Source organism: Sorghum bicolor, chromosome 1, assembly GCF_000003195.3.
Source record: "Sorghum bicolor cultivar BTx623 chromosome 1, Sorghum_bicolor_NCBIv3, whole genome shotgun sequence".
In the NCBI taxonomy this organism is placed as follows: Eukaryota; Viridiplantae; Streptophyta; class Magnoliopsida; order Poales; family Poaceae; genus Sorghum; species Sorghum bicolor.
The window spans coordinates 71,233,198-71,249,645 of NC_012870.2; the positions used below are offsets into that span (position 1 = coordinate 71,233,198).

Genomic DNA, 16,448 nt, shown 5'->3' on the forward strand with positions numbered 1-16,448 from the left:
CTTCATGCATGTGTCTAAAGATTCGATGTGACGGGGAATCTGAAAAATTTTGCAAAATTTTTTGGGAACTAAACAAGGCCTCAGGCAAACTGGAAAGGGTAGCTGGCGTGGCCGGCGTCGGAGCAGCCGAGCAGGACTTCTGGGCGACACAAAGAAAGTTGCCGCGCCGTCTCTCAGGCAGAAGTCAGGACACCACACGAGGATTTTTCATGATCGCGTCGCACCATTGGTGGCCACTGACCGCCCGCGCTGGCACACCGCACACCTCACGGTCAGGGCCGAAACCTGCATCGCACTTGCCAGAGACCAGAGTACTACTGTACAAGACACAAAAAGAAATGCTTAGATTTCCCTTTATATATAATCCTGATAAGGGAAACCAAATTAAAGCTAAAGAAAGCAGCAGCGGCAGGCTTTTGAAATCTACAATAGACTTAGGTCAAATCAATCCCCATCGATAGGTTCCTGTCCAAATAATTTGGCCGGAGGCACATCAAAGGGCACAAAGGCTGCTCGACCTTCTGCCCTCTTTTGTCTGTTCAGTGTCCAGAAGAATGGACGGCGCTCGCTTCCTCAAATTTAGCGCCAAAACTTCTGAGCATCGTTTCCATTTCTTGAAAAATCCATTCAAAAATTCTTGAAAAAAATGACGACTAATAATGCTAAGTTTGCAGCATTTTCTTTATGCTTCTTAATGAGGTGTTTAGTTCCCCTTTTATCCCAAAAATTCTAAATTTTAGTCCGTTAATAGAATTAAACCCATATAAATTTTTTAGCAAAATGATTGTCTTTTTTTAATTTTGGATTTTGCCTTCAAAATGCTAAAAAAAAAGTCTAAAAAGGACCCAAAGAGGTCATAATAAAAGTAATAAATTCTATATTTTAGATGAAACTAAATATAACCTTAAAACTTTAAGTATTTTGTATTTCATAATTTCAAAGTAGTTCTTACAGTAGTGCACTCATTCACAAAAACTGGTTTTGATCATATACTCGCTGGCGGTAAAGTTCTCATCACACAAACTATGCACATTTACAGGCGTTGTTCAAAAAAACAAAAAAAATCTAGTATGCACATTTTGATGACTTGACAACACAAACCAACATTTCAGAGTGCTGGCAACTCGAGGTCAAAGAATTTGGGACCGTTCCTCTCACCTCTATTCGCATAATGCATCCGCACATTTGTGGAGGAAGTACTATTACAGCAAGGGTGGCCCTACCAAATTTCACATCCTCTGGCACAGCCGCACAGAGGACTTTTTCCCGGGCTGCTCCACTCCTACTCTGTGCCGTTACAACTTGTCAACATATGCCTGGATATTTAGCGACAGGGTGATGAAACTACTCCTACGGAGTACGTACTCGTAGTACAGAAAACATACGATTATGGGATGTGTAACCCGGTTCTCAACGAGATTACGATTAGGTCAATGGTTATTGTCTCCTTTGTCCTTTCTTTTTTTCGGAAATGCTATCTGTTCTTTTTGTGTGTGTATATTCAGGACATGGCCTTGCCCACAACTAAGTAATATAATATCGTGAAAGCATAACAACGACGTGAAAAGGAATATAATTTAGGCCTTGTTTAGTTCCAAAATATTTTGTAAAATCGACACTGTAGCTCTTTCGTTTGTATTTGACAAATATTGTTTAATTATGGACTAACTAGACTCCAAAGATTCATCTCGTCAATTTCGAACAAACTGTGCAATTAGTTTTTATTTTTGTCTATATTTAATACTTCATGCATGTGTCTAAAGATTCGATGTGACGGGAATCTGAAAAATTTTGCAAAATTTTTTGCAAAGGTCCCCAGGCTCGAAACCATGTAGTTTTGGTCAGGGTCTCGTGGACCGTTCCTCATTCGGAGGAAGCTGTGTACGAGCGCCCTCCACTGGCCGGAGAGCAACTCCATTTAAGGCAGAGAGACGACCGGCGGAGGAGGGCACCGTCCTAACCAACCACGAACCACCGCGCGGTCTCCAAGCTAAGCAACGGGTCGTGCCCAGTAATCATTCGTGCCGGCCGCCGCCTCGGCGTCATGGACGCAAGACGAGACGGTCGACGACCGAGCCCTCCAGCCGCCGACGAGACGACGACAGGGAGGGAAGGGAGGGGTCGTCCCTCGTCCAGCACGGGAGCACGGGCACGGACCAGAGCCTGGAGCTAGCGCACGCCGCGCGCCTCCGAACAAAGGCGGTGCACCAAACTCCGTGCGACCCCCCATAACTTCACGCGCTAGCTGCAGGGAGCGCTTACGCAGCAGTAGCAGCTGTACGGGGAGCACGATCCGGTCCGGGAACATCATCCTGGCATGACTCAATCTATGCATCCAGGCAGGTCTCTCACAGCAGCATAGCACAAATGTACGCCACGACAGAAACCGGTTGCCCGCCTGCAGGTGTGCGGCGTGCGTGCGTGCGTTAGCGATCGATAGTATCTATATGACCGGAGACAGAAGAGAAACGTAACCTAACGCCCAGCATCCTGGTCTGGGTTGGTACATCTAACCATGATGGACGTCGAAAATCCCTGGCTGAAAAGTGTAAAACCACATCTGTATGTTCTTCACGCTACTGATGATTACTCAGCAGCAGCACTCCCCGAGCACTACTGATGAGCACCCGCGGTGCCGCTAATGATCCCTGTCTGTCGGTTGACACAGGTAAAACGGGGAGCGCCCTGATCTCGGTGGCGAGGGCGAGGGCGATGTGATCGTCCGCGACAGCGAAATGCTAGATGCTCCAAATCCAACAACCGTCAATCATGGAGCGCCGCCTGTTCACTGACAGCGCCCATCAGAAGACGAACAACGTCTACGCTCCCGTCCCGTTTCATCAGGCGGATTAAATATCAACATGGTTAAAGCGAGACCTCGACGACACAGATGCGCGCCCACCGGATCCTCTCCCCCGTCGTCGACACGGAGATGAGGCCGGCCGGCCGGCAACAGCGACCGCCCGTGACCGTTTGTGCAATGGTGGGAGCTGCTGCTACCAACTGTTGCAGAGGCTTCACGGTGGACTGACTGACGAGACGGCGGTGTGGTGTGGTGTGGTGAGTGGCGAGTGGCGACAACTGTGCCCGAGCAGCTTTGTTGCTAGTTCTCTCGCTATCAAGGAGGGCTTAAGTTTCAGGTGCCCGTGTCCCGTGTGTGTTTAGGGCATGCTGTCAAAACAAAGGTTACTTCATTTAGTGGCGTGGAGGAATCTTTTGGCGCTTCGTTGGACAGAGGTACAGTACATCCTGCTGACTAGTTTCAAGATGGTGACAGCACTTGCGCCTACAGTTTCTTGCTTTTTTTTTTCCCTTCAGCCTGGAAAGATGTCTAGGATGTCCCTCTCAAGTTTGCTCAAATATGTACACAATTTTCCTAATATTTAGATACTAATAAGTATGATATATCTATTTGGAGACAGAAAAGTCCATACAATTTTCAATAATTCTATTTAACTTAAGAATGTGTGACTCCAAACTTAATATTAAATTAATTTTGGGGCAGAGGTAGTAAGAAACATCAGTTAATAATCCCACAAAACCCTACAAGTACAAAACATATTCCAACATCAAGAATCAAGGATGGTGGTACTCTGACAAGGTAGAAAAGGTATCATTCACACGGACTATTCATCTACAGTTTAAACATTCAGTAAACACTAACGACTGATTTTTATCTGCGTAATTGCAAGGTAGAAGCCGTCTCCGTTGTATCTCCAACATTTTTAAGCAAAAGCTCTACCGACACTAGAGTCCAAACACCTTGTAACCACGAACCTACACTCGATAGTACCAACAAGGACAGCAAAAATCTGCGTAAAGAAAAGCTGCATTTATCTCCTAAGCTGAACTGAAGATCAAGCTATTATATATAATCGCGAACGTTCCTTTCATATTCCATCCTCCCTTAAAAAGATTTCACAGCGGCAAATGCTTCCGGGAGCAATGCCATATTGCTATGCCATGCTGCCGCGTCAAAAATATGCAGCAGGATTCCAGCCGCCGCCAGCCCAAGCAAGAAGAAAGAGAGGTCTGCACGTCCTTAACGCCAGGGTCTACGGCTTCTGCGGCGCCTGCTTGAACGCAACGGTGGGTGCGATCCGGGAGCCTCTGCAGCGGTGCTCCGCGACGAGCTCGGCCGCGAACCAGTCCAGCTTCTCCGCGTTCGTCTGCTCCCCGACTCGCCTCCCCTCGAACAGCACCGACTCCACGTTCCGCTGCTTGAGCATCTCGTCCGCCGCCGCGAGAAGCGCGCGCACGTTCCCTGGGCTCGGATCGTACTCCCCGTCCGGACCGCACGGCGGCATGCTCTCCCGCTTCGCCTGATCACGCGCCCAGTTTTTTTTTTAGCAGAGTTGATACGAACAGAGCGATAATAAAGACAAGAAACAGGAATCAAATGCACGAATTGGCTCACCTGGATGCGCAGGTAGTTGGATGAGCGGCATTGCCCGAAGGCGCGCGCCACGGCGTGGTCGACCAGGTCGGCGGCGCCGTCGGCAGCGATACGGGCGATGGGGCGCGCCCATTCCTTGGGACCCCACCGACGCATGCGCCGGAGTTCCGCCTCGCCAGCGGCGCCGGAGCCTCCGCCAGAGCAGCCGCCGATGGAGAGCACGAGGAGGTCCTCGACCCCGCGCACGAACGGGAACTCGTGCTTGTTGTGGAGCACGTGCGTGATGGCGGCGGCCGCCGGGCTACCCATGGTGGGCCCGCCGTCTACAGCGGCGCAGGACGTGGCGCCGTCGACCGAGGCCACCTCGGCGGGCTCGAAGCGGCCGGCCTCAGACCACGCGGCGCGCCCGACCTCGCACAGGCGGAAGTCGTAGCTCTCGTTCTCCAGGGCGTCGGCGCGCGAGAACACCAGCGGCGCGGACGTCTTGAGGTCGTAGCAGGAGATGAGCACGGGCTTGATGGTGTCCCGCAGGGTGAGCTCCTCGCCGAACGCGGACTTCATCGCCGCCTCCAGCGCCGCCGTGGGCGCGGCCAGGGGCCGCTTCTTGCCGCGGCAGAACAGGGACGTGGACGAGGAGGACCCGGGCCTGCGGAACATCCGCGGCGCGTGGTCCGCCACGAGCCGCCACGTGTCGTCGGCGTGGAACAGCGGCGCACCACGCGAGTGCGTGGAGAAGAGCATCGCGGCGAACACGCCGCCGGCGCCGGTGCCTGCAGCGAGGTCGAAGTAGTCGGCGACGCGGGCGTCGGGGTCCCCCGACGCGCGACGGAGCGCGGCCTCCAGGTGCGCCAGCGCGCGTCCCGCCAGCAGCGCGCGCAGGCCGCCGCCACCGCCGTCCACGCAGAGCACGCAGACCTTCCCCCGCTGCGCCGCCGCCGATGGCTTACCCGGCGCCGCGGCCGACGCCTGCGGCGTCGGCGGCTTGGGCAGCCAGAGCTGGTGCGGGTCGGTGTAGCCGAACAGGAACTTGCTCTCGAGGATGGAGAATATCTCGTAGCTGAGCTTGTCCGTGTCGGCACCCCCCGCGTCGGCCTCCTCTTGCAGCCTCTCCACCTGCATCTCCTCCGCGTCGTCCATGCCCCCACCGAGAGCGAGTGGCAACACGGTCAACCGGTTGGCGAATTATACCACTTCCGGCGGGCAGGAAAGCGGGAAGCAGCGCTGCAGAGGACAGAATCCCGCGCGGATTCGCAACGATTGCTGCCCGCCACGACCTGCCCCGCTTCCTTTGTCTCTCGCTCCCTTTTGAGATCACAGCGCCGAGCGAGCGGTCGGCCGTTTACATGCCACTCACTCACTCGCCTCTAGTGGCCGGCGCCTTTTGATCCTTGCGCGCGCCAGAGCACGCGAAGAAAGGAAGGAGGCGGCTCGGAAAGGTGCGCGAGCGAGAGGAGGGAGGGAGACGAAGATAGGCGACGGGGGAGAGTGGAAGGTTAAAGAGGGAAGAAGGCCGAGGAGGCGAAGAGAAAGGGCCTGCGCGAGCGAGCGAGGGGGGTCGTCGTCGTCTCCTCTGTGGCTTTTCTCCTCTCTGGTCGTTCGTGTCGTGGTGCTGCGCCGTAACCGATGGAGCGGCTCCAGGCTTCCAGCCGCGCGAGCTGGCCCTGGACACCGCTCCCCCGGTGCACGGCGAGCGGACGGTACCGCGGGCGTACGTTGCCGCCTCGAGATCCGTGAGGCGGCGCGGCAGCGGTGGAACGGGTCCACGGAGCTTGGTTGGCGTCACGCCGCGGTCGTCACCTGGGCTCGTGCTGGATTAATAAATTACGTATAAACAGGCGAGCTGTGATTAATCCAAGCTGTGGGGCCAGGAAAAGCCAAAGCGGGGAAGTAATTCATACTAGGTTGATTCCCCTCCACGGCCGTTCTAGTTCTAGAGCCTGATGGGATTAGCACGATCGAGGACGGAGACTGCGGTTGCGCGTCTCTGCGTCTGCGTGGAGGCGGTCCACGGCTGCAACGCCGAGGAGCGCGACCATATGTGCCTGCACTTTTGCCTGTCGTGAAGATATCTCTTTTTCCCATGAGAATCATCAGAGGGCGCGGGTGGCAGTATTTCTGCCACGGACTTAACAGCAGGCAGGAGGGTCGCAGTGCTGCTACAAGGCTGAGCTCGGGATTAGGCCCTGCACGTTACGGGTACAGCTGCGTCTTCAGGTCTTCAGGTGCCACTGCAACAGCCACTCCACTGGCACGTTCCAGGCCTCCAGCTAGCAGGGTTTGCACACGATTCACAGCAGTGTTTCAGAAAGAAAGAAAGAAATACAGTAGTACTCTGGTGTGCGTAAAATAAAAAATCGTAAAACGGCGAGTATTTGATGGTGTACAGGAGTAGGTCCACCTGGCTCCTTGCAGCAGCGTGGACATGAGCTCAGATGGAGCCAAACCGCCCCTGCCGCTCATGTACGGACGGCCCACGGGCCCAAACCTCCCCTAAAGCCTCCAGCGAGTTGCCAGGTCCGCGACGAAACTTTCATCGGTCAAACGCAGGGGGAGAGCTGGACGGCGGGCCGCCGGAATGGACGCTGAACGCCCGGCAGAAAACTTTCCTTCCCCAGTTCCCCTTCACACCCCCTCTCACTGCTATGCGGGCCCGCACCCTCTTGGTGACGATGCCCGTTGGGCGGGCTGGGCTGCGTGCCACCACGCTCGCCGCCGCGCCGCCTGTAACGCTCTCCGCCGCCCATCATTCCTTTCCCACCCTGCTGTGTGCCGTGGACCGGCCTGAAGAGGAGCAAGCCCATGGCTCAAGGCACATGTCCGTGTGGTCGCTCCGTCGCCATCCACACGACCGAACCGAGACTGGGACGCGGACTTCAGTGCTGCCTGCCTGCCAGCCATGAGGCACCGCCTGGCTGCGCGGCATGGCGAGGCTCACGTGTGCCGCGGGCTTCGGGAACGGGACAAGAGAGAACTCACGGGTGCCGCCGTGCGAAACGGCAGGTCGATCAAGGGGAAATGGTCAATGTACAGAACTCGACTCGTACATTATTTTTTGAGCATGAAAACAAATTGAGCATGAGGCTCCTACATGATCAGTTTATTTACTACTCCATCCATCATAAATTGCAAGTCATTCCAAAAACTTTATACAGTTAAAACATCTCAAGTTTAGCTAAAACTATAAAAAAAAATATAAAATATGAAGATATAATTAAAAAAACTTAGCTAATATCATAAATGTTATTATCCTATCATATAATTGATGAAGTAGTACACTTGCACAATAAACACGTGGCAGCAGTTGCTTGCCACTGGCGAGAAGCGGACCCCGAAGTTGGAACTGACCAATGGCCTTCTACGAACTGAAGTCAGAGTTCCGATAGCTTGCTTGGTGATCTGATTTTGCAGTTTTTCTTTTGACAGAGTCGAGCTCATTTAATTTGCACGACCTACATTACAAAATACTTACATCACTGACAGGAACGATTGCGTTTGTATTATTGTATATACGTTGCTTAATCCAAGGGTAACCTGCTAGTAGTATCCTTGGACAGGTACGTAGACAGGGACAGGCAGGACGTACATTATCCTCCTCCGTTTCGCAACGTTCAGAGATGCAGGTGGCGCCCAACGCTCGGCGAAACTGACCGCTCGATTTTCCTTTTCGGTGCCATGTAGAGACACGTATTGCGATATGGACAGGAGAGGACTTGGAGTTTCTTTACTTGAGGCAGGGTGAGTATTACTACGATTTTGGACACGCGGTCGTTGGAATAATCCCACCGCGTCGTGCTTAAAATACTTCCCAGGAAATGCACCACGCGCTCCTGTATTTGGAGCACTTTTTGTTTGGTTCGGGGTTTCGGGCCTGGCCGACGTGTTGGCTCGCGCACGCACCCGCGCAATACTATACGCAAATAAAGCAGCCCACTTCTTTTTTTTTTTTGTATTACTACATTGGAGGTGTTGATCGATTAGATTAGGCGATTAGGCGATTAGGTTAGATGTCAAGTTGGGCAGATACCTTTCTTCCCTACAGCTGCGTAGCTGCCCATGCGGCCATGCCTTCCACGAACAGTGCCAAATGGGAGGTCCAGATTTTCAGGCGGGAGAGGAATGTGAATAGTGCACTCAGCTTGCTCAGGACATCCATGCACTACTGAAAACTAAAATTCCAAGTCGGCATTAGCCTCCACCGACAAGAAATATTTCTGGGCATGAAACGGAAAGAATTGTTACATCTCAGATTAAACTAGTACAAAAATTGAAAAGTAGGTCTAGAGTAGTTTGGTTCTATTGCTTCTCTCTTGTTTGTTTGGAACTGATTATAATCAGAGTTCCTGAGAGAAAATCCCACCAAACGCCTTGCAAGCAAAGAAACTTCTTGCCATGACACGAGACCAATCCTTCCGTACTTTCTAAAAAGTCATGACTGATATATTGTGAAAGAAAAATAATACAAAGTGGCTGATAGATTCGGCAGATAAGCTTAAGCGAACATGATTAGGCTTAGAGCAAAGGTGGTTTGGGGATTTTAGACCTTGGAAGATTCGCATGTGCTCTACGCTTTCGTTGGCTTTGGTTTTAGTGGCGCCAAAAAAAGCGTGGAATGACCTGGATCTCCCGTGCGATAGTAGAGACAGAGATCTCTTCGCTGCCTCGACAGTGGTCTCAATAGGCGATGGTAAAACAGCCCAATTTTGGTCCTCGTTGTGGACAAATGGTAGGACCCTGAAGAGTATGGCACCTACTTTATTCAAAAAGGCCAAAAAAATCTCAGTCCACAAAGCGATGCAGCAAAATAGATGGCTAACACACATCATGCCACTATCGAACGAGATTAAAATATAGGAATATACAGTAGTATGGGAGGCAGTTCAACATATTCATTTTGACGATACCGGGGAAGACACTATCGCATGGCGCTGGACAGGAGATGGTGAGTATACAACTCAAAGTGCATATCGCATCCAATTCGAACGGACTTTTTGTAAACTGAAGATCACATCGATCTAGAAAGCTAAAGATGAACCAAAATGCAGATTTTTTACTTGGACCTTGCTTCAAAAAAAAGATACTCACAACAAACAAACTGATCAAAAGAAACTGGCCAAACGATCCCATATGCAAACTTTGTAGAAATGAGCCGAAAACTCCAACGCATCTGTGCAAAGCCTGCACTTTTTCAAAGCAAGTCTAGCTCATCTTGAGGTCCTGGTTTGGATTTTCGATCATTGATACAGTTGGGGTAAGCGATTCCATTCACAACTACTGGCGAAGTTGTCACGCAAAGATAGATAAACCCAACAAAAGAAAAATTGATGTATTGTTTATCTATTTCTGGTGGAATATTTGGAAGGAGAGAAACAAAATGATCTTTTAGAACATCAGTATTCAGCCAAGTGAGGTGGCCTTTCTCTGTAAAGAGGAGTTTGATCAGTTCTAGTATACCACCCGTTCAGATGTTGATCTTCAGTAGTAGTTTTTTCTTTGTTTTTTTCTTTTCTACACTTCGGTTTCTCGGGTCATCCTCTCTTTTGTGGTGGCATAGTCCTTTTTTTAGTGTTTTCCTAAAAGTTTGTGTACTATCTTTCGTCTAAGGCCTTGTTCAGTTCCTAAGAAAATTTGCAAAACTTTTCAGATTCACCGTCACATCAAATCTTTAGACGCATGAAGTATTAAATATAGATAAAAATAAAAAACTAATTTCACAGTTTAGTCGAAACTGACGAGACGAGTCTTTTGAATCTAGTTAATCCATTGTGGGGGTATAAACCCCTATACCCTCATGGGCCTATATGGGCCGCACCATCAGAGGTGGCTCGGCCCACAGGATGAAGACGTGCGGCGCGCGACTGGTCGGCGTGCACCGCAAGACTACAAGATATTGTACCAAATAGGATACTTTGCTTGTAACTCTGTCCCTTCAGGATATATAAGGAGGGGCAGGGTCCCCTAGAGGACACATCACATCATATTCTCTCAACACAAATCAATACAACCAGACGCAGGACGTAGGTATTACGCCAACTCGGCGGCCGAACCTGGATAAAAAGCTTGTCCGTGTCTTGCGTCACCATCGAGTTCGTAGTTTGCGCACCGTCTACCGATAAACTACTACCGTGGGTATACCCCAAGGTAGACTGCCGACCAGCTTTCGTCGACAGTGGCGCGCCAGGTAGGGGGTGTGCGTACAGCTCTCCTAGACGAACAAGATGGCCATCATCCCAAACTTCGTGGCCATGGCGGGCGGCTTCACGTTCACCGTCAGCTTCAACAGCTTCACCACCACGACCGCGAAGGAGGCGTAGATCCAATCTGTGCCGATCACTTCTTCACCGACGTCGGCTGCAGCTCCAACCACGCTGGCTACGACTTCGACCACACCAGCAACGTTTCCGACCACGCCGACAACGCGTCGCTGCTTCTCTGCTACAAAGAGAGGCAGATCGACGACACCGACCTGCTCAGGCTATCAACCAAGTTGTTTGGCCTACTTGCTCTGACCACGAGTCGCAATAATAATCGCCGCGAAGAACGGCGCTACGACAACCGCGACCACCGTCACGACAACAAGTCCAAAAGCTCGAGGGCCAGACAATTTTGTCGTCACCGACCAGACTTTCGTCCAAAGATAAGTACACTTCTAATATTTTATTTATTTTTGGCATAATATTTTTTATTATCCTTCAAAATAACTTTTTGTTTAGCCGACTAGTTTTTTCTCCTACACGAGTTTTCCAGAGCCGGTACTGTCTCCGACTCCTCCCTACACGTGCATGAGATCCGCCCTCTGCGTTCCGGGTGGTCGGCAGTAGCTCTCTGGCGAGGCTGGCAATTCCACGCATGTCTAGGTTCCGCACCTCATGCTGATTGTTGGCTAGACCAGAGCTGGTACAAGCTCTAGGATAAATTAACTACTCGTGCTAATTTTATAACAAAAAATCTAAAACTTATCTCGGTACTGATTTTTTATCTAAAGTTTATTTATACATCATGTACTACCAATTCTTTATATTTATTTTTTAGGAGTTTGGCCTAATCGACAAGCTACGCTCGGAGACTCGTCGACTATTCCCTACGCTGTGCCCGGGGACTGCTCCGACCACCGAGCACGTTTACGTTCCCAACCACGCTCGGAGACTTGTCGACTACTCTCTATGCTGTGCTCGAAGACTGTGCCGACCACCGAGCACTTTTACGTTCCCAACCACGCTCGGAGACTTGTCGACCGGTCCCTACGCCGTGCTCGGGGACTGTGCCGACCACCGAGCACGTTTACGTTCCCAACCACGCTCGAGGACTTGTCGACCGGTCCCTACGCCATGCTCGGGGACTGTGCCGACCACCGAGCACTATACGCTCGGGGACTGTTCGACCAGCTCACCAATTTGAGAGTTTTTGGGACTGTGCCGATCACCGAGCACTATACGCTCGGGGACTGGTCGACCAGCCCACCAATTTGAGAATTCGGAGACTGTACCGACCACCGAGCGTTATATGCTCGAGGACTGGTCGATTAGTCTATTCAATTGCAGACGGACTGATAAATTCAATTTTTTAGACCTTGCTACAAGGCTCATACTTTGCCTTCCAGCAAGCTCGGGGACTACATCGGTACGATGCATCTGGCGATGCATCTCAGTTTCAGAATTTCTTTGAGGACTTTTCTTTTGACCCTGGCACCACGTGCCTACGTCACCTACTACCAGGCTCGGGGACTAAGTGGGCACACTTCACCTTGCGGTGAATGTGCTTGCTTTTTGAAAGGCTATACTTTTCAGAAAAGTAAAGTGGGCACACTTCACCAGGAAAGAAATCTTTTTTGATTAAGAGCACCATGCATTCTTTGAACAACCTGCTTCTTCGATGTCAATGTTGATCAACTGTCTTTTGAGTTGGTCAAAATACCGTTGCAACTGTTTGGGCGACTTTCCTACTTATTGAAGACGTCAAGCCTCACTGATCGAAAAAGCTCAAGACGGCGTGTTACATCACAATACATGGTGCTCGGGGACTAGCTGTGGAGGTATAAACCCCTATACCCTCATGGGCCTATATGGGCCGCACCATCAGAGGTGGCTCGGCCCACAGGATGAAGACGTGCGGCGCGCGACTGGTCGGCGTGCACCGCAAGACTACAAGATATTGTACCAAATAGGATACTTTGCTTGTAACTCTGTCCCTTCAGGATATATAAGGAGGGGCAGGGGTCCCCTAGAGGACACATCACATCATATTCTCTCAATACAAATCAATACAACCAGACGCAGGACGTAGGTATTACGCCAACTCGGCGGCCGAACCTGGATAAAAAGCTTATCCGTGTCTTGCGTCACCATCGAGTTCGTAGTTTGCGCACCGTCTACCGATAAACTACTACCGTGGGTATACCCCAAGGTAGACTGCCGACCAGCTTTCGTCGACATCCATGATTGGATAATATTTGTCAAATACAAACAAAATTGGTATTATTCTTATTTTGCAAAATTTTTTGAAGCCGCCCTTGGAAAAACTCTTGGTAGCACGGTAGGGAACGCTTGCCTGAGAACCAAATTGCTCATCCCGTGGGCAAATTTTTTTGGGGGCCATATCGACAAACGCAACCACATGCCATCAGTCGCTCGCTCGCGTCCCTCTTCTCTCATGTGTGCGTTCGACATACATCCTTCACTTTCCTTTTGCATGCACCAGCTGAACAGGAAACACAAGTTGCTGCAGAATCGTGATCATCAGTGTATGCAGGGCATGAATAGTGGCCGTATCTTCCACTTCCTTGCAGCACTGTGATGACTGATGACAGTGATGAGTCAATGGCCAGTATGATTGAGATCAACGCGTCCATGACGGATTTCGCGTCATATCCGATCTCCTGTTGTTACGTCGCCCCGTCCATCGGTAGGCCGTACATCGTATTCCGTGTACACACAAGCGGCACAGATGATGGTCTTGATGGGCTTTACTGTTTCATAAAGAAAACAGCCTGCGATACCTCATGATTGTTTAAGTATGCGGTGTAAACGTATTGTGTACTTTTAAATCAAAGATTGGAGGTAGCCAGAGTTTATTATGTGATTGATGGGACTCCACTGATGCTATGCTAGTTTAGAAAACACACTTTGGTCGTGAGAGGGGAGGTGTACTGTGTACATGGTAGACTAGCTAAAGACAGAGGTCCACTACTCACCCGCACGTACACGTACACTTGTCCATTTCAAACTCCAATCAAGGCCGGACGGAGTTCGGTGTGACCTAACATACATGGCAACCTCTCATAACCAAAGATCGAGTATTCCGGGAATGCATGATTAAATAGATGATACCAACAAGAGATATGATAAATTAATGGACTATTGAGATTTTTTTTTTGTGAGGAAATGGATATTGAGATTGGTGTAAATGCTATACTGTACGATAGCAGCTGAAGGTCTGCTGCGTCTGCGTACCATGACGAGCTGATGCGAGAGGTGTCTAGTTGGAGTGTTGATGGTTTCAGTTCCTCGATCTGTGTTTCTTACTGCGGTAGAGAAATCGCGGTGTAAATTAAACTTGCTGATCTAGAGCAAGCAGCTACGTTCCCCTCGGCTAAATCGCTGTGTCGAAACGCTATAAAACTTGCATGTCCTGGTATATATTGGAACAAAACCTGAGAACAGAAATGAACGTCTCGATGATAAATCGAGCAATGCAACGCAGTACATATACACATGAATACATGATACACTTTGAGTGGTGGTCGTACTGTCGTAGTCGAGATCAACCGAGCAAGGAAATTCAGGGCAGCAACAAATACTTTTTCAATAGCCGACAAGATGATAGTCACTGAAAAAGCTAGACACGTTCCTTAAGAGATTTAGCAGCAAGTGTCACACGCCCGTTCGCAGCACCGACGATGGACAGGAAGGAAGCAGAGACAAATTAAACCACAAAGGGTCCCGCCACCAAGATGCCCTCTTTACCGTTTACCCCGTCCTCAAATCCCCGTTTAGCGACAAGTAATCTATTCATAAGATAGCCATGTGGGCATGTGGCCATGCCCTGAACTGATCGGCGGACGGTGGAAACGTCAAAGGTGCTCGGTGAGTCAGTGGTTAGTGCGATGACAAAAGAACTGTTTCCTGAATTCACGCGTGCGTACACTAATGGATGTACTTGCCCTGAATTCAGGTGCGATGGCCGGGGTATTTTTATACGGAGTGAGAGTGCAGAGAGCAACGCGAAGAAAATCACCGCGTCCACGGAGATGTGGTTCGGTTTTGAGGTGTGAAATCAGAACACATTGAAAAAAACGGCGTTTCCTTGGTTGATGTATAGAAATTTTTACTGCGATGATACATACTCACAGCCCGTACTCTCTAGTCACTACAGAAGTCCCACCCGTATCGGTTTTGCAACTTTGCAAGCATCGAAATTTGGTGCAGGACTGCAGGTACAGGCCAAAACCCTGCGAGTGCCTGTGTTGGTTAGTAGGAGGCAGGATTTACCCTCTTCAGCTCTGATTGGGCTGTAGGATAAGTCTGATCTTTCGAGGACCGGTAGTTGACATGTTCTTGTACCAAACTAGTATCCCTGATGATAGGGAAGAGGGTAGTAGTACCATTCAATCATGTCAGGCCCGGGGTCTCTGCTTGATGTTGATGACAGGGGAAAAGAGGGAATAGAGAGATTCAGGAATCAGGAGAGCGACGCCGCTCGAGCCCAAAGCTCACCCATTGATATATGGGTGAATCGACAAGGCCGAAGAGCCCAAATATGGGCTCAGGGCCACCACCCCCGTGCTCTCTTTTCTGGTTGGCATTGGCACCATCAGCTCAGCCCATCCTTCTCTGGAAGTAGCCCTCGGGCCTCGGCTCTACTCCTTCGCGGCCTGGCGGGCTTGAAGCCGTTTCTCCTTCCGGTCCAACAACGCCGAGCAACCGAGACCTGGCCCACGGTGGGCGTGCACCCATGGATTGGCCCCCTCTGCTCCATCATGTGCATGCTGCCAGCGCTGCGCGAGGCCCGCTTCCTTGTGGCCAACCGCCTTGCTCCCGGGCAAGGGCGGATGCGGTCGTGGTGGCATCATCACCGTGCTCTGCAACCGCCCGCAGACAGGGGGCGGGCCCCGGAGTGAGCGACCGGCAGACCGGGTGCCGGTGAGTTGCCTTTGCCGGCGTGCGCTTTCGTCTTCTACAGGCGCCAGGGACCAGGCCATGTTTGTTAGATCTTTCTTAGTTGTTCTATAGCTTGAAAAGTACGGCTGATTCAAACTAAGGTCTTGTTTAGATTCGAAAAAATTTCGTATTTCGACACTGTAGCACTTTCGTTTTTATTTGACAAACATTGTCCAATCATAGAGTAACTAGGCTTAAAAGATTCGGCATATCTCCCCCCTTAAGTTTGTCTGACCTTTTTAATAGATGGTCCAAAAGGGGTAATAAAAACCTAAATTCATTGTTATTGATAGCAGCGGCGGCGCTTAGCTGGACTGTGTGGTTAACAAGAAACGAGGTGATTTTTGATAAAAGTAGACCAAAATCTTTTTACAGGTTCTTTTCAGAGGAACTCATTGGCTTCGACAGTGGGCACAATTGCAGCGGTGTGAGGATCTACGGAATGAGTTGATTTCAACGGGGCGATATCTTGAGATGTCAGCTTTGAACTTCTTCAATTCCAATGGATGGCTATCAACTAGATCTATTGCCTCTTCTTAGTCAGTTCTATTCCAATTGTTTTTATTTTAAGTTTGACATTTTTTAGCGGCATGTTGGCCGGTGGACTCAAACTTTGTAATAATTGGCCTGATTCTATCAGTCGATAGATGAAGCTGGATATAAAATATCCTTTATCTAAAAAAAAGATTCATCTCATGATTTACAGACAAACTGTGCAATTAGTTTTTGTTTTCATTTATATTTAATGCTCCATGCATATGCCGCAAGATTTGATGTGACAGGGAATCTTGAAAAATTTTTGAATTTCGGGGTGAAGTAAACAAGGCCTAATAAGTTCAAGCGAGCAGGGTTTGAATTTGAACTGCATCCATGCCGCGCTGCCACGGTACCTGGCTACC

General features: G+C 50.1%; 1 protein-coding gene across 1 annotated transcript; it reads right to left on the bottom strand.

Moving 5' to 3' along the window:
• On the bottom strand, positions 3,654–5,993 carry LOC8054325 (patatin-like protein 7). Its single transcript, XM_002468120.2, has 2 exons — positions 4,418–5,993; positions 3,654–4,322 (listed from the first exon to the last, which is right to left on the bottom strand). Exons 1-2 carry the CDS (start codon positions 5,531–5,533, stop codon positions 4,056–4,058), a joined length of 1,383 nt encoding a protein of 460 aa, XP_002468165.1. The 5' UTR covers positions 5,534–5,993; the 3' UTR covers positions 3,654–4,055.